Source organism: Arachis duranensis, chromosome 2 (genome assembly GCF_000817695.3).
Source record: "Arachis duranensis cultivar V14167 chromosome 2, aradu.V14167.gnm2.J7QH, whole genome shotgun sequence".
NCBI classification, from domain to species: Eukaryota; Viridiplantae; Streptophyta; class Magnoliopsida; order Fabales; family Fabaceae; genus Arachis; species Arachis duranensis.
In genome coordinates this window covers 72,250,617-72,269,516 of record NC_029773.3, presented here as the reverse complement: position 1 = coordinate 72,269,516, position 18,900 = coordinate 72,250,617, and the positions used below count along the sequence as shown (strand labels likewise).

General features: G+C 30.7%; 1 protein-coding gene across 1 annotated transcript; it reads right to left on the bottom strand.

Moving 5' to 3' along the window:
* Positions 1 to 432: 432 nt before the first annotated feature.
* On the bottom strand, positions 433 to 13,653 carry LOC107474858 (2-isopropylmalate synthase 2, chloroplastic; the record flags this gene model as incomplete). Its single annotated transcript, XM_016094501.3, is given in 6 exon segments — positions 433 to 641; positions 738 to 830; positions 1,033 to 1,113; positions 1,773 to 1,986; positions 13,095 to 13,363; positions 13,449 to 13,653. Coding segments are annotated over 6 exon segments (970 nt in total), but the record flags the coding sequence as incomplete, so codon positions are not given.
* Positions 13,654 to 18,900: the final 5,247 nt, after the last annotated feature.

Genomic DNA, 18,900 nt, shown 5'->3' with positions numbered 1-18,900 from the left:
AGCTCTCTTCCTCACTAGCCATTGTGAGAATGATCTCTTATGGTGCTTGAATCACCCACATATATATAGAATTCCCGTCATAGTAAACCGTGGAAACCTACCACGTTTTCTGCCCATTATTCTACATAAATCGTGGTAACCCACCGGGTTTTATGTGATTAAATGTTTCCTCATAAACCGTGGTGACTCCCCACGGTTTATGCTTGCCAAATTTCCTTCATAAAACGTGGTGACATACCACAGTTTACTCTTACAAATTTTTGCTCCTAATCTGTGGTGACCTCCCACGGTTTATGCATGTTTAGAAACCGTGGTGGGTTGCCACGGTTTACATATAAATCCGTTTTGCACATAAACGTAACAACAAACAGATTTGCACATTTAGGTAAAAAAAATCCCCCTTTTATTTATTTAAGTAAATTTCCCTAATAATATTGTCCATGAAAAACCAATATATGTTTTCAAAAAACTAAAAAAGAATTGAATTAAACTTCACTACGCCTAAGACATTTGAGTATAATTAAGCTATATATTTAATGCACTGCCGTACCAACATGATGAATGCCACTTTCATGGACAAAGGCATTGGCACCTACAAGAGCTTTGTGCGGTTGTAAATACATATTAGTGTAATCTTCAACCTATAGACAAATTAAAGATTGTGAAAGGCTCAAACTAAATATGTAGGAGTGAAAAAATTAATAAAATTGTTTAAACGTTAGTTTGAGATGTAAAACCATCTTGCTTGTCTTTAATATATGCTTTGTGTTTATTGATGTGTATAAACCATCAAAGACAGCAGCACCCCTGCATTTTAAGGCCATCACAACCTTGCAAAAATAAATTAATAGATTAGTTATTGAATACATATTAGTTATAAGATAAGATAACGTTAAAAATTATTTATCATTATTAAAGAAATAACTATCTACGTTTAAAAAATTCCCTCTCTCTCTCCACTTTAAATAATATATCACGTTCACTAATCTAATGCATCCATTGTAAAATTATCCACGAAATTATAATACACACCTCTTCCAGTGCAGCATTACCAGCTCTTTCTCCAATTCCATTCATTGTTACTTCTAATTGTCTTGCACCAGCACGTGCACCCTGAAATAGGTTAATTCTAGATAAATTAAAATTGTTTTTTTTATTATTTAAGTAATTAAATTGTTTAATTGTTAAATAAATTTTTAATCTTAAAAATAATTTATTTTTAAAAAGTATTTAAGCCTATTTTTCTTTAGTTATCTAGTTTAGCATTTATCATCAACATCTCTTAAATTCTTAATTACTATAGTCATGTAGTGGCTAGGTGGGTGAGTGGTTTCAAAAAGATTTTTAAAAAAATACAAGATTACGGTTTTACAAATACTAATGAATTTGGAATTGAATCATTTGTTTATATATTTTGAAAAAGATGATTTAAAATTAAATATGTTGAATTTTGAATATCATATATTTTACATTAAAATACAACTATTAACAAAATTTTTTAAAATAGATTTTTTTATGGGTTTAGTTAACATATACTCTAAAAGTAGAATACATGATAAATTTATTATTAATAAAAAAATTAAATATTTTTATTTATTAAAAATAAAACAAATACTTTAAAATAAGAACACATGTTATTTAGCTAAACTCGTTTTTTATTTCATAATACGAATATATACAAAAGTTTTGAAAAGTCAAAAACTTATTTAAACCTAACTAGATTAATATTTGTTGTAATAAGTGATAGAGTTATATATATGCATGGTTATTACCGCTATTGTGTTAGCAACAGCTAGTCCAAAATCATTATGACAATGTGCTGCAATAACAACATTTTCAATTCCATCTGTATTGGCTTTTATATCTGCAATTAATTTCTCATATTCCCATGGCATTGCTATACCAACAGTATCGGGTATATCAATAGTTGTTGCTCCAGCTTTTATAACTTCTCCAAGAATTTCATAAAGGAACTCTTTCTCTGATCTGATTACATAAAATAATGAATTAATAATTTATATTAAAATATCTAAAATAAAACTCACATCAATGGCACCCAATTTGAGAAATGGATCCCCTCCATTTTTTTTTTGTCACTGAAGAGAATAAAGTATAATCTCCCACTTTTAATTCTATAAGTGGGACAAAAAATAAATGAGAGAGAGAATGTAATGAAGGGTAAGATCTTCCACTGGATACTATCTAATTTTTTTTTTCACTGAAAAAGATCCACTCCCCCCAATTTGCTACATCCACCTATAATTATCAGAATCGAATCGATAATTAATCCAATCATACGACTGAGTTACTGAGTTACTGAGTCACTGGATCAACCGGTAAGTCACTAATTTATTCAGTTGACCCGATCATAATTAAATAAAAATATAAAATTATAAAATTAAAAATTAAAACTTAAAATACATATTTTTACAAATATATTAATAACAATCAAATATCAATTCTTATATATAATTTATGACGCAAAAGAGATAATAAATTAATTATTAGTATAAAATATTTTTTCAATTCAAATGAATAAAAAAAACATAATACAATTAATATATCAAATTTAGTATTAATATGAATCTAGCTATGTTTAAAAATAATAATAAAAATTGTCGAAAATTAATTACTATATAATTATCTTTTGTTATATAAAATAATAAGGAACGTGTCGAGCCTTCCATCCAGCATTTTTTGAGTTTAAAAATGAAATTCGTTGAAAGAAGAGAATAAATAATGGTGTAAACAAGAGAATGTAGACATAGTGTAAGCAACAGTTAATAGATTTGTTAATAGATTTTTTTAAAAAATTTTAAGCAAATTATTTTTATTTTATTATAATAAAAAAATATCATGTAAGACATTTTGATTACTAATTTAATAATAATAGATTATAAGCTATAAATAAAATAGAAGAATAGATCAAAATCAGATGAAAAATAAGAAAGAAGTAAAGAAGATGAGAGAGGCAACTTATTAATTTTAAAAGAAAAAAATTTTGTTTAATAATAATGACAAAATATCATATAATATATTTTATTTGTCAAATTAATAATATAATTAAATAGATAAATTATAAATTATAGATATAGAGTAGGAGAGACATAGAGAAATAAAAAAAAAGAAAAAGAAGAGAAATATAAAAAATGAAAATATTTATTAATTTAAAAATATCTTACTTTAATTATAATAAAAAATATGATACGTCATATTTTAATTATGAAATTAGTAATATAATACAAATAAAATATGCCGAGTAAGAAAGGGTTGAAATTATAGGTTTTTATAACATGATGGGATAACTGTAGAAACAAACTGGAAATATCAATAGTAATAATTGAGAATGAAAGGTTTGGGGTAAATGCATCAAATTGTATAGAATTGTACGGTTAACCTTCAATATAAATTGGTAAAGGCAACAAAAACAACTTAACAAGACATGTGGAGTTAATTACTGGATCAGAAAATAGAATTAACAATAAAATAAAAATACAACATTTACCTGTTAAAGTAGTAGAAGAAATGTCAATATTACTCATAGATCTAAGTATCTAATCTATACGAGTATGTTGGATCGATCTCTTTTAAAATGAATAAATTAGTATAATCAGAAGATAATAACTTAATTATTTTTGAATCAAGTAATGAAGTTTGTGAATGATAGAAATGACAAATTTAACGATGATTAATTTTTTATTTTATTATTTTAGTGTTTTTTTTTTAAATAGTAGGTAGGTTATATATATTTTTATTTTTATTTTTTGAAAGAAACAAAGCTATATTCAGTAAAGAGGCTCAAAATATCATGTTGGACCTGGTTACAATTCTCAAAAGGTGTCTCCTCTAGCCGCACAATATTTGGTTCGTTAAGAACTATGTTAGCTAGTGTATATGCAACTAAGTTTTCATATTTTTCACATGTGAGATTTGATAAGTTCTAAAACTGTACAAAAGGATTTTACTATTAGAATAACCCGTTCAAAAAGATCATTCTTTGTGTGTGTATCTAGCAAAGCAATAACAATCTATATATTATCATATTCTAAAATAATAAGGTCCAAAAAATAGTTTTGCCTAACGAAACCCAAGTCCAAGAAAACAGCAGTCGCCTGTGCTTCTCTAACAAAGAGAGTGTTTTAGGAAAAAAAACGTGACTGCAATAGCAACCTCGCCGTGGTGATTGCGGACAACGATTGCTACGCATTCAAATAATTTGGTCTCATTTTTGAAAATATAACCGATTCCTCTCAAACTAAATTTGATGAAGGCAACAAAAGAATAAACTCCTGTGCTCCTTTCCAATGAAACATATGGGTTACCTAAGATTGTAAGGAAGTGTTCTGTGAATTGGCTTATCGAAGCATAAATGGAAAACTAAATCAGAAACGCTTAGCCCAATCGCAATGTAAGAAAAGGTGAAGGGTTAATTCTTCATATTCTCAACACTGTGGACATAAAGTTAAGCAACGAATTTCTCGTCACTGCAGGCTAAGCTTTGTGGGAAGAGAATTATGAAGGAGTTTTTACATAAAATTCAGCGTTTTTGGTGGGGCCTTATTTTGCCAAAATTGTTTCTAGTTAATGATGGCTGCCGCCAGCCAAGTTGTTCCTTCCATTGTACGTAGTGTTTTGAGTTTGCTATCGGACCAACCGGTATGCATTCTTAACCTGAAACTCTCCATTATTGTTATATTTTCAATAAAATATGTCTTATTGAGTCTCTATATTGATTGAAATGGCTAGATAGTCTATTTCAAAGGATCAAAAAGTGTTCTAAATAACATTATGGTTCTATGATTTGCCTATAGAGTTAATAAGATTATTCACTGTAGCTTGTGAATCCATATCTGGAAGATTACTTTATGCCTTAAAACCATTCTGATTAGGTAGCCACAAATCGCCTTATATTTTAATCGTTTCTCCTGTGCCAACCCTCCAGATACCTCCCAATTTTACGATCTAAAAGAGCCATATATACTCTGCAAAGTGTAACTAGAGTTATGTCATATATTTGAATCGGTAAAGCATTAACGTGAGTAATATCTGACTTTCAAGGTCATTGCAACTAGAGAATTTGGTAATTTAATAAGCATCCAACCTTGTTTAGTGAGTAATGCATGATTAAAGGCTTCAAAACTCCTGAACCCTAGACCTCTATCTGCTTTAGTTGTCCATAGTTTATTTCATGTAACTCAATGAACCTTTCGGTAACCTACTAACCATATTCTCTAAATGATTACATAAACCCATGGGAAGTTTGAAGCAACTCATCATGTGAGCGGGAATGGAATGGACTGTACGACAAATTTAACCAAAACTTCTTTACCCACCTTTGATAGAGTGTTCTTTTTTTAACCTTTTAGCTTCTTCTAGTCTCATCAAATACCTATTTCTTAAAGCAACCTACTGCTATGAAAAGTCCAAGGTATTTAAAGTGATGTTCGAAAGCCGTAATGTTCAACCAATCTTGGATAAGGGTTCATTTGGAAGGAGGTACGTTTTAGCTAAATAAAATTTCAGATTTTTTCAAGTTGGCTCTTTGTCTTGAAGCCAATTGGTAGGATGTGAGAATTTCCATCATGGTAGAAATGTTATGAAGAGTGGATTGTAAGAAAAGTATGTTGTCATCTGCAAAGAATAGATGTGTGATCTCTGGCATAGTCCTAGCTATTTTAATCACGCAAATTGTGTTTCTCTCTTGGGCTCGTCGTAAAAGTCCCGAAAACACTTCTGCACAAAAAATAAAGAGATATTGGGAAGAGAGGATTGCCCTGCCGAATACCTCAGATTGGCCTAAACTCATTAGAAGGCCTTCCATTAATAAGAATTTGAAAGGACACTATACCAATACATGCCTATTAAGTCAATCTAGCGTTGAGGAAAGCCCATTTGTCGCAAGACTGATAGGAGGAAAGGACATTCAATTCGGTCAGGAATAATCAACTTTAACCTATTGACAATTGTCTTTGTAACAATCTTAAGCAAAACATTATATAGCACAATAGGTCTAAACTACTTAGTATGGTTAGGCTCCTTTATCTTTGGGATAAGACAAATAAAAGTCTTGTTTGCGATAGAGGGGTTCCTTTTGTTGCTTAGGATATCTAACACCCAATTAGTTGTGTTGGCACCCACAATGCTTCACATTTTCTGATAAAAGAGGGCCGGCATTCCATTCAGACCTGGGGCTTTTGTCAGGTGCATTTGAGCCAATGCTATCTTGACTTCTTCACGGGTGAACTTTGGTTGAAGTATTACCAGTCTATCATCTGTTATACGGTCATGCACCACTTCTGTGACATAGTCAGTACTTTGAATTGTCTGCCCTCAAAAAAGATCCTAAAAAATTGATTATGACTCCCTCAATCTTGTGTTCTTCTCTATGGATGACCCTAACTTCATCTGTTATCTGAGTAATTTGATTCCTTTCTCTCTTTTGAGAGGTCTTATGGTGAAAAAATCTGGTTACGGTCCCCAACCTTGAGCCAAGTAGCTTTAGAATGTTGCGCCCACCAAACCTCTTGATGTTTCAAGAGTTTATCTAATTCCAATTGGTTTTATCCTATAGCCTCCAACACCTATTTAGTTTGTATAGAGGTTTGCAAGCACTCCAACTTTTGTTGTTTATCTTTTATAACTCTAGATAGAATTCCAAATTCCATTTTCTCTCACTCGTCAAGATATTTTCCACAATTCTGCAACTGCTATATAAGATTTTTCCTACCCGGTATCCATGCAATTTTGACCACTTATTTACATTTAGCCTTGTTAAGCCAGGCTTCCTCAAAACGAAAGAGGTAAGGTCGCTTCCTTTGATGCCGTTTACCTTCGGTATCAAGTAGAATTGGACAATGGTCAGACCTGTAGCGTTGTAGGTGTTATATGAATACATTAGAGAAAGCATCCTTCTAATCAATATTAGCCATAGCCTGATCGAATCACTTTTGGATGTTGAGGTCACCCACTTGATTGTTTGACCAAGTAAATGCATGGCAAGCAAAGCTCAGATCCAGCAGCTCGTTTTATTGAATGGACTTGAAAAACCCCATAGTTTAAGTATATGTCACTAGTAGGCCCCTTGTTTGTCATGCTACTCCAAAACCTAATTGAAATCACTAAAAACCATCCAAGGCCTGCGATCTGAATAACCGAGTTAATTGAGTGACTCCCAATACCTTTGCTTTACTGTCCCAAAGAATCACTAAACCCCTAGATCGACATCTACCTTCTCCAAAACAATCTACTCCTACTATATTATTTAACTGCCCTTGCCATCATAAACGATTGATCTCATTAGCTTTCCTTCGAGTTCTCATAAGGATGACGAGGGGGGCTTGTTGACTAATGAGCTTATTTATGGCTCTAATTGCCTATGGGTTCCCAAACTCACAGTAGTTCGACTTAGTTTCATGGCTATAAGCAGGGTTGCCCCACAACTTCTGTATCTGAGTTTTGTGATTCCGAATATTGTCTCTTCACTCGGACAGCCCCATCTGCTAACTCCATAAAATGGACTCCTTATTCTTTCTCTTTCCATGTAATTCCAACTAACCCCCTAACTCCCCTTCTTTAGTGTGTATCTCTCTAGCCCTTTGCTTTCATTTTTTGACAATATTTTTTAACATTGTTGGTGACAACCCATGTGGGACCATCATTGCAGCTTCGTAATTAACAATATGTGCTTGATCATTAATAATATGTGCTGGCTGCATCTGTTCCTAGGTTGGATGTAGTATTGGAATCTGTTCCAAGTCTGAGGAGGCAGTTGCCCATGCTTTTTGTTGTGCTTGAGGTGATGCCAAATTTGGTACTGTATTAGAATCACTCATTGAGAGATTGGCTAGTTTAGCAAGGAGTTTATCATGTCTCCTAGCTGGTTCATTCCTTTGCTTAAAGTTGTCTTTACATGAACTACTCTCGCAATCATGTGTAGTATCCTACACTTGAATTCTCTTTTCCATAATTTTAGCACGAAGCCATGTACCCCACTCACTTGATTGTATATAATTTTCTCCATCTGTTTCGGCAGAACTATCACAATTGGTGTCATCATGTCCAATACAGTCACAAGAGTAACAAAAAGCTGGTAGTCTTTCATATTTGAAATCAACCCACGTAACTCCGTCTTGATGGCTGCCAATATGTGTGTCCACCAAAAACGGTTTATCAATCCGCATCCTCACCTTGACCTTAATAAAGTTCTGAATATGCCACCTCCATAATAGAGGTAGCAATCAAGAACATCTCCGAGTAAAGCTGCCAGTTTTCGGCCCAATTTGAAAGTCTTACAGTATTCCAGCGAGCTCCACATTTGCACATGAACATCATCAGTAGAGAAATACTGGGTTAAATTTCCTCTCCCACTTTCCAACGAGTAGCTATGAATTTCTAAAAATCCAGGGACTTCCTTTAAGAAAAACGTACCATATTTGTGAAAAAAAATTAGTAGAGTTTAAAGTGAATTTTCTTCGTATGGAATCCTTGGAGATTCCTCCAAATATTTGTCATAGCACTTTGCACCCAGTTAGGAATAATTAATTTATCGGTAAATTTTTTTTTCAAAAGATTATACTTGTACTTGTTAATACCCTCATCTATGTCGGCTTCATCATATATAATCGGTGGGTTTTCATGAGTTTTGATTTGCTTAAAAGCTGAAGAGTTGGATGTATATTGTACTGAATTATGCTGTAAATTTGAAAGTATAAAAGAATTGCTCTGAATTATCTAGTTATGGTTTAATCGAGTCCTAATGTCTAGTTGGATGGAGGGATGTAAATATTGATTGCTCTATGGTAGAAACAATGGTGAATAGCACAGTAGCAAAAAAGAGCTGCACACAGCAATGTTGACACGATTAATGATGAGATAACATATCTGATACTACTCACTTGGCAATGTTGCTGTTAAGTCAGTGACAAAATTAAGTGTAACCAAAGGAGAGGATTTTGAAGTGGTGCTAGCATGTTAAATTGGTTATATATATACTTAGAAAAAGTATAGGTAGACAATGAAAATATTAGACAATATGAACAATGGATATATCGGATGTTCATTTTCACTAGGTGTGCGGATGGTTATTCTAATATTATGATTTAGGTGGGTAATTTGGAGGTGTAGTATATTTTTATTTGATTGGTTGTTGTTCATGTTGTTCAAGAAAGTCATTGGTTACTTAGCATAACCCATCACTACAAGAAAGTTTCAAAATAGCAACCGATTTTAGCGACCAATAAAATCGGTCACTATTAGCGACCCATTTTGTGACCAATCAAACTTTTCTAGGATTTAGAAAAAATCGGTTGCTAAATCGGTCGCTAAATTTAAATTAGCGAATGGTCGCTAAAATAAAAATTAGTAACCGATTTAGCTACTAATGACAAAGCTAATCTAGTCGGTCGCTAAAATCGGTCACTTTTTTTTATAACTTAGCGACCGAATTAGCAACCAAAACAAAAAACAAGATTTTAGGGTATGTTGGTGGCTAAATCGGTTGTTATTTTTAATTTAGCGACCAATTTTGTGACCAATATATAAAAACAAGTTTAATGATGGTTGGTCGCTAAATCGATCGCTAAGAAGTTGATCGCTAAATCAGTTTCTAAGTGTTAAGATAGCGACCAACTATAAAATGCTGGTTTTAAAGCATTCAGTCGCTAAATTGGTTGTTATTTTATAATTTTACGACTGAATTAGCAACCAACTTAAAAATATATTGATAAAATAGTTGGTCGCTAATTCGGTTGCTAAGATAGCAATCACTAAATCAGTTGCTAAGGGTTAATATAGCGACCGATTTTAGCAGTCACTAAAAACGGCGTCATTTGGCATTGTCCCAAAACGACGTCGTTTTAGTTACGTGTCCAAAGACTAATCTGTCCTGAGCGCGACACATGTTGCTTTACCTGACACGTCATATCTACAACCTCCACATAGACGTAGGAAAAAAGGTGTCGTGTTAATCGGTTTAACCTAACTTAAAAACTTATATGACATATATCTAGTAATTTTGGAGATCTGAGACCTAGTTAATTTTTCTAAAAAATAAATTTATTGGACCACCAGATCTTTAAAGACCTATTTAAGGTATTACTCTAATAACAAACACTTAGACTTACAGCTCCGGTTATTAAAGCACAGAAAAAAGTTGGTCCTATTATTAGTTAGGATTTAATTAATATGTGTCTTTAAGATATATGATAAATTTATTATCAATAAAAAAATTTAAATATTTTTATTTAATAAATATATTAAAATTTTAAATTTTTTTATATTTTTAATAATTTTTTTAATTTTTAAATTGTGTGTCCTAAAATAGATAAACCCTATTAACTAACGCATTTAGATAACTTTAATTGATTCTTAATTACTGCATATCTAGCAACACTTATCAAGAGAAGATGCATCTAAAACACACGAGAATTTAGATATATACAGTTTAAACGAATTATACTTGTTTTTTTAAAATAAAATCTCATTTGAAAATTATTATGAAAATTAAAATTATATACCTAAAATGAGTTTTATATCATGGTTAATCAACCATTAACGTATCTCCAACTACATTTGTTAAAGTTAAAAAATTCATTTTAACCCAAAAATATTTCAAAAGACGATTGAGGGAGAAAAAGTTCAATCATTTACAACATAAAAAATCAGATATTAATTAGTTATCATCATATAGAGATACATATTATACTTTTATAAAGTTTAATTATACTATATAAAAATAATTTATTATTTTACTATAATAAATTTGATTATTTTATTATAAAATATTTTATTATTGTGTTGTCAAATTACTTTATTTAAAAAATATATAAGACAACATTTATAGATGTATATTAATACGTAATAACGACGGGTTATTGTTATAGACCATCTTTGAAAAGAAAATATTATAACTACATAATAATTTTTAATCATTAGAAATACTTTGTGTAGTATATCCAAAAAATTAATCGCGTTATATTTTTGTATAAATATATATATATATATTATTTAATTTATTTTTAATATATATTTAATACGAATTTAGTAGTTAAGTTTTTAGGGAAATAAAATAGAGGTGTTTTCATATCAAAGAAGTTTACACTTAGCAAGTTTCAGGGCTTAAGTAAACTACTAGCAATGATATTTGACTATTTTGTTTCCGTGATGGGAAAAGCACAGCACCAACCGCTGGTAAAATCAATACTTTTTGGTATATAGAGTTCTTTTTGTTGAGGAGAAAGGAATAATGAGCAAGGGAAAACCCTGTTAGTTTTCTCCTTCTTTTCTCAAACATACGTGTATAAAACTTAATCGTTGGTAAAATCAAACCCATGAAAACCACCAAAAAGATAATCAAAGCCAAAATAAAATTATAACTAGAAAAAAGAAAAGCATTACTCATGAAGAAAATGACAAAATGTTAGCAAAAATAGGTTATATTAGCTGCCTTGTATATTTTTCTAGTCATGTGCTTATTTGTACCTTAGCTTGTAAGTGTTGAAGGTATAAACTCAGTGAGTATTAGTTGATAAAATCATAATTATTGCAATCTTAATCAGTAGAAAACTTCCCGACATTTTTAAAATTGAATACTATTTATAATTATTACTTACTTTACACCGATCTATTTCTACTTTTTGTTAAGGTTTAGTTTGGTAAAATTTTTTGAGAAGATATTTGTGCTTTTTAAAAGCTCAAACTCCTTATTTTGTGTTTAGTAAATTAAAAAGATCATGTGATTGTGCTTGCAGTTTTTAAAAGATTTGGGTACTTTTGAAAGCACCTAGAATAGAGCTTTTTAAAATTGGCTTGTATTTTTTAAAATTTAAAAGTCTAATATAACCTCATATGTTAACTAATTTTTAAATTTAATGCTTGCATTTATGTCTATTATAGTATTTTTAAATTTTAAAAGCTATTTTACCAAACACAATTGATATTGTTTATTTTTATTAAAAACTATTTTTAATTTGATTTATCAAACATAAATTCTACAATTTTTAAAAAGTCATCTTTTAAAAGTTAACTTTTATAAGCTACTTTTGAAAAGTAAAAGTTTTACCAAACTAAGCCTAAGACTGCACATGAATCGGATAATATCTACATATCTGCAGTAATTATTCGCATCAGATCTTATCTGTAGGATCGAATTGCAGATTTAGCAGTGATATCCGCGAATTTGATTCGCAAATCTGCATATCCGCACGTCTCATATAAATAACATAGTTTAAGAAAGTAAACCCTAATGTGAATTTTAGTGTGTTGTTTTATGAATTTTACGATATATTATTTTTAATCTTTTATGTTATAATTCAACTTTTTTTTGGTGACTTGTTATAATTCAACTTAGAATAATTAAACTTAGATCTTGTGTTATTATTATTTTTTTATTATTCAAGAGAACTTTTATTGATAATATTTTAAGAGTAAATAGGTTTAAACAGGTGAGAAAATAAATTTTTTGGATATTTTTTTGTAAAAATAGTCAAACAGAATCTTAAAACAGTTTTTTTTAATTATGCTGATATATCCGATATCTAATCTGATCCACAAGTATGCGGATCAGATCAAATCCGACCTGAAAAAATACGAATATCGTATCCGATCCGATCCAATGAGTGCAGTGTGGATCGAATAGAATTATAAGGCATATCCAATCCGATTCGTATGCGGCCTTAATTTTTTATAATTTTAGAAAGTCAATAATTTTAAATAATGTTATTTAATCAAAAAATTTATTATTTTTAGTTTAATATTCTAAATTTTTAAATAAATTTTAAATTTTAAATCTTAAAATTTATTCATAATAATGTACAAATAAAATATTAGACTAAATTATTGATTAATATTAATAAAAAATATTAATTAAAAAAACCCTTAGCAAAAAGAAAAATATCATAAATAATTAAAAAAGAAAAATTTTTTAGTGACCAAGATAATAGTGTATTTTTTTTTTTCGGACGGGGTTCGGGCCTAGAACCAGATAATAGTGTTTAATCTTTGGTCATTGTTAGATACTATTGGCGGGGTCACCAGAAAACTCTTCAATCGTAAAAGCAACAAAAAAAATTAATTAAAATAAAAAAGAATAATTAAACCTGACAGCATCTTCAGTGATAAATTGGACATCATCACAGCCCAAAGACCGTGCAAACTTGACCATTCTACATGCAAGATCAAGAACCTCTTCCTTCGTCTTCTTAAGCTTGTGCTTCATGTGGATCTCACTCGTGGCGATAAACGTGCTGATCCTTGGCCTCTTTGCCGCCTTTACAGCTTCCCAAGCTATTTCTATGTCCTTCTCATTGCATCTCGCACCACCGGCGATGACCGGCACGTACCCATCATCATCGACGTTGCTTCCTACCTATAAAGGCAAAAGGAAGAAGACAGATTAGGCATTATAATCATAATGATAGCCATCGGAGAAGTAGTTCCTTATAATTTTCTACCTCTTCTGCTATCATCTTTACTGCAGCGAAGTCATCCTTGGACGAACAGGGAAACCCTGCCTCGATGACGTCCACGCCAAGCTTAGCAAGCTGGCGGGCGATGTTGAGCTTCTGGTGGGGAGCCATGGCGGCGCCCGGGGACTGTTCGCCGTCGCGGAGGGTGGTGTCGAGGATGCGGACATAATTAGGATCAGGGATGTAATTGAGTCATATTATAATCCACCGCATATATATACACGATAGGACTATTTTAACTTGACTTAAAAAAAATTTAAAATAAATCAGATCGGTATAATATAAAATTAATATATACAAATTTATAAATTTTATATAATAAATTAATAAAATTTTAATTTTAAAAATTAAATTTAACAAATATTATATCATATTTATTTTAAAATAATATTTTAAAACAAAAATAATATCATATAATATATAAAAAAATGTCTAATCTAGTCTCCAAATTTCAAACTGTGCATCAATTAAATACTCAATTTTTAAAAATGACCAATTATATCCCTTAAATTGAAAAACGTAAATTTATGTTCGTTTTTGAGTAAACTGTCCTCTTAATGGAGCTCATATTTACTGTTAAGTGACAGGTTGGCATGGCCAACTGTATGTTAATGTGCTCAAATTGATCCTTAAATTTGTTTTCTAATATCTAAATTAGTCTATCTTAAATTATAAAATCTTAAGAAAGACGTTGAGTACCGTTGAATTCATTGTCGAAAATAATTGGAAGGTACAAATTTCGCCAGTAAATATTTACCTTCGGATTTATTTCGTCCGACGGTAGTAATTATTGTCGGATCCTCCGGCGGATTACCAACTCAGAAAATCAATTGGTTACTAGTAAATTTTTTTTACGGTAATATTAGCGCCAGAAAATATTGTTTTGTGCCATATTATCATCGGATTATTCCAATGGTAATTTCGACTGTAATGTCAATTTTTTAACATTTGACATAAATGGTCAATTTTAATTTTAAATTTAAATTTTTTCACATAATTAGTGGTTAATTCATAAATAATGAAGAATTTTTATTTAAAATAAATAATACAATGTTAAAATAAATTAAAAGTCAAGTACATCGAATAAATATAATGAAACAATAAAATAAAAAATTAAACTAATATCTACAGATCCAGGTAGTCGTCGTCATCATCAGTCCCGTGGTCCTGAGTCGATGGCGCATAAGGCGGTGATGTCTGTATACCACCAGCAGGGTCGATGCCAGCGGTGCGCATCTGGACTTGGTACACCTCCATCTAATCCTCCATACACTGCATCCGCTCTAACGACTTTCTAAACTCTAACCTGAGCTCATCCGTAGACTAAGTTACGTGGGGTAAAGATCTCTTGATACCTCTCTGGATAATCATTAAGCTCTTGAACCTGCTGATCGGCGACATACTTCCTACTTTGCTGAGACTGTTGAGTCCAGTGACAGACCTAAAAAATTTTAGTACGAAGGCAAAAATAATATATAATAATAACAAAAAAATTAATGTTAATTTTAATATATCAAAAAATATATTAATTTTTAAATTTTTTTCTTCTCATCTTAGTGTTTTAACAATATTGCAATTTATATTTATGATTAATATAAGCGTGTTGCATTATTGTCAACTATTCTGTGCCTATCAAATCATATTTTTAAAATTATTTTTTATATAATGTATAAAATAATTATAGTTCAATAGTTAAAAAATCTAAACAAAATTCTATTATAATTGTGTAAAATACAAAATAAATAAAATGAAATAAAATTTTGATGTGAGACCAAAATTGATTTTTATAATATTTATGATGAAAACATTTTCAATAAAAATAATTATGAACAATGTTACATAACAAACAAATATTATTATTTTTTATCAATAATAATTTATATCCATATTTATAAATATTTTGCACACAATAAATATATAATTTGTATCTATATTTATTAAAATTTTACACACATAAATCAATATAGTTTGTATTTAAATTTTTCAAAGTTTGCATATATGAATTAGAAAATTTTATTTGTAAAAGATAATTTAATATTTATATTGACCGACTAAAAATAATAAAATTACTGCTCTTTAAAAATTCTCAACAATTATTATATGTAAGACCAAACTTATAAAACAATAAAATTAAATAAATGAGGTAAAGATGATACAATAAGTAAATGATGTATATACATCAATCAAATTTTAAGAAAAACTACTAAATGAGTATAGATGATTTTTTTGGATCTCGGTAAATTAAATTTATATAATACATAACTTTTTATTATTGTATTTATATTTAACAATATAATTTTATTTCAAACAAAATATTTTTTTTTAAATGTAAGGACTAACAAATTACTCAATAGAGATAATATATACATACTTATATATTTAATATTATTTTTTATAAGATTCTTATATGCTTCATTTTTTTAGAATTATTAGACCGCTGATCAGCAAATTTCGCTTTGTTCTCCTTCAGCGTGTGGATGTACTTAAACGTGTCCGCCAATATGGCCTCGTGGTCCATCGACTTCGACTATACAAGTTGTATTGAAATACAAAATTATTAGAATGCTTAATAATAATATGTAAAACAAATATAACGAAGTTATTAATAAAATTAAAGGAACTACATATCAGTCTGACCTTGGTCTTCATGAAGGTCGTCGAGCTTCTGGTATATTTGGACGACCTAACTAACGCTCTGTTAGCTCTGTTTGTGAGATGCCTATGTCTAAACTCCACATCGGTCTCCTAATGAGCTAATAGGCCCTTCTTTACCTCCGGTTGGAGCCAGTCTATCCGCTAGTCTCGCCCATGACGAACATCATCCAGCATCTATTGGAGTTGCCGACCCATTTTATGGTCGAATATCTTCCGGATGGTAAGATCATGCTCAGCATCCCAAATGAAGTGCAACTGTAATAAAGAAGCTTTAAAATTATTTAAGCAAGCTAGAGGATATAAACTAGCTAAAAATGTTTGAAACAGAAACAATAAAAGTAATTACTGCCCATTTCTCAAACCAGCGCTTCTTGGTCTTAGCGGGGATCTTTGTGCAGCTGGGTCAGATTTGGTCATACATCAGCTTGATGACATTGGTCATCTCCAGAGTACACACATTCGGGTTCGGCGAAAACTTAACAACAACCTACAAACAAGAATAACACTAATCCACCCAAATCAACAGGAAACAATTTTCAGGAACTTTTAACAATAATAGGAATCATAATCATTAATACTAGAAAACAATAACCATCACTCCAAATCAACCTAAATCCACTAAACAGGAATCAATTTTTAACAATAACACGAATCATAATCATTGAAACTAGAAAACAATAACCAATAATTAACACTAAAATCAACGAAATTAGAAACAATTCAGGCACTTTTAACGATAACCATAAATAAGAAATACACGAGCATTAAATGTGATACTTACCCCGTGCCGCCATCAGGACAAATGTGCAACCGTACAATGGGAGGTGGTGGAGGGACATCAACTACTACCTCACTTCCATGGCTTAATCCCGGGACCGTGGCATTCGTTGCTGGAGTCGTTGTCATCGTGGATGTGGGATGTTGAGCGGTAGGAGGCGGTGTTGCCACCGGGGACGGATGCACGTAGTTGTGGTCAGGGACCATGATGAACTGCTGGTCCACTAAACTCGCAAGGTGTGGTGTGACCAGAGTGGTAGGAGTAGATAGAGGAAACCCTCCCTCTATCTCGACCACTACGACCACGACTAGTAGCTTGATCCGTAGCACCTCTTCCAGTCATCATGTCTGCATATATCAAATTATCAAACAATCTCAGCAACAATTTCCTCAATAAAACATTCATCAACGCAATAATTAACACAATTAGATAATTTTAAACACTTCAAGCATTCAAAATCTAATGTATTGAATCAAACATAACTTCATCAACCTAAATCCACTAAGATTAGAAAACTAAACTGAACAAACTTCGAAACTGATTCAAAATTAAAATTCTAATTCAACTCAAACCTAAACTAAATTAAACTAAAATGAAAAATTTATCAAATAATCTCAACAACAATTTCTCAATAAAACATTCATCAACGCAGCAATTAACACAATTAGACAATTTCAAACACTTCAAGCATTCAAAATCTAATATATTGAATATAATCAAAGATAACTTAATCAACCTAAATCCGCTAAGATTAGAAAAACAAACTGAACTAACTTCAAAATTAAACTAAAATTAAAAAAATTATCAAACAATCTTAGCAACAATTTCTCAACAAAATAGTCATCAATGCAACAATTAATACAATTAAACAATTCCAAACACTTCAGACATTCAAAATCTAATTTATTGAATCAAACATAACTTAATTAACCTAAATACACTAAGATTAGAAAACTAAACTAAACTAACTTTGAAACTGAGTCAAAATTAAAATTCTAATTCTACCCAAACCTAAGCTAAATCAGACTAAAATTAAACAATTATCAAACAATCTCAGCAACAATTTCTTAGCAAAATAGTCATCAATGCAGCAATTAACAAAATTACATAATTTCAAACACTTCAACTATTCAAAACCTAATGTATTGAACCTAACCTAACTTAATTAACCTAAATCCGCTAAAATTAGAAAATTAAACTGAACTAACTTTGAAACCAATTTAAAATTAAAATTAAAATTCTACTCAAATCTAAACTACATTAAACTAAAATTAAATGAATTAGAAAAGAGTTGTTCATTGAACCTGTAATGAAGAACAACAGAAATAAGGGAAGACGGTGGTGGTCACCAAAGTTGTTGTGGTGGCAGATGGTGGAGAGAGAGAGAGAGAGATTCGAAATGGGGGAGACGACATTTGCGCTTTCATTTAGAACACTATTACCGCCGGATTAATTTGACAGTAACATTTTTTGTGTGTCCAAAACGCAGCGGTTTACTAAACATTGTTACTGTCAGATCTTTCCGCCGGTAAATTCGATGGTAGTGGGTGCGCATAAAATTTCTTTTTTCCCTTCAAATATTACCATTGATGTTACCGTCGAAAATGTTGTTCTGACAATAATATTTTAGGGTTACGAATTTATTGCCTAATTCGACATAAATCTCGCGGCTAACATCCGATGCTAAATCCGACGGCACTCAGCTTTTTCCTTGTAGCGACAGACATTCAAAAGATAAACTAGAGAAGAGAAGACAGAGAACAAAAGAAAAGAGATTATGAAAATTGGACTCAAAGAAGGGTTAGAATTTTATAATATAAGATGAACTAATTTGGGTATTAGAAAACAAATGTGAATTTACGTTTCTCAATTTAAGGGATGTAATCGGTCATTTATGAAAGTCAGGAATTTAATTGATGCACGATCTGAATTTTGGGGATCAAATTAGACATTTATTCTATAAAAAATATTAATTAAAATATAAAAATATAATATTCCATTATA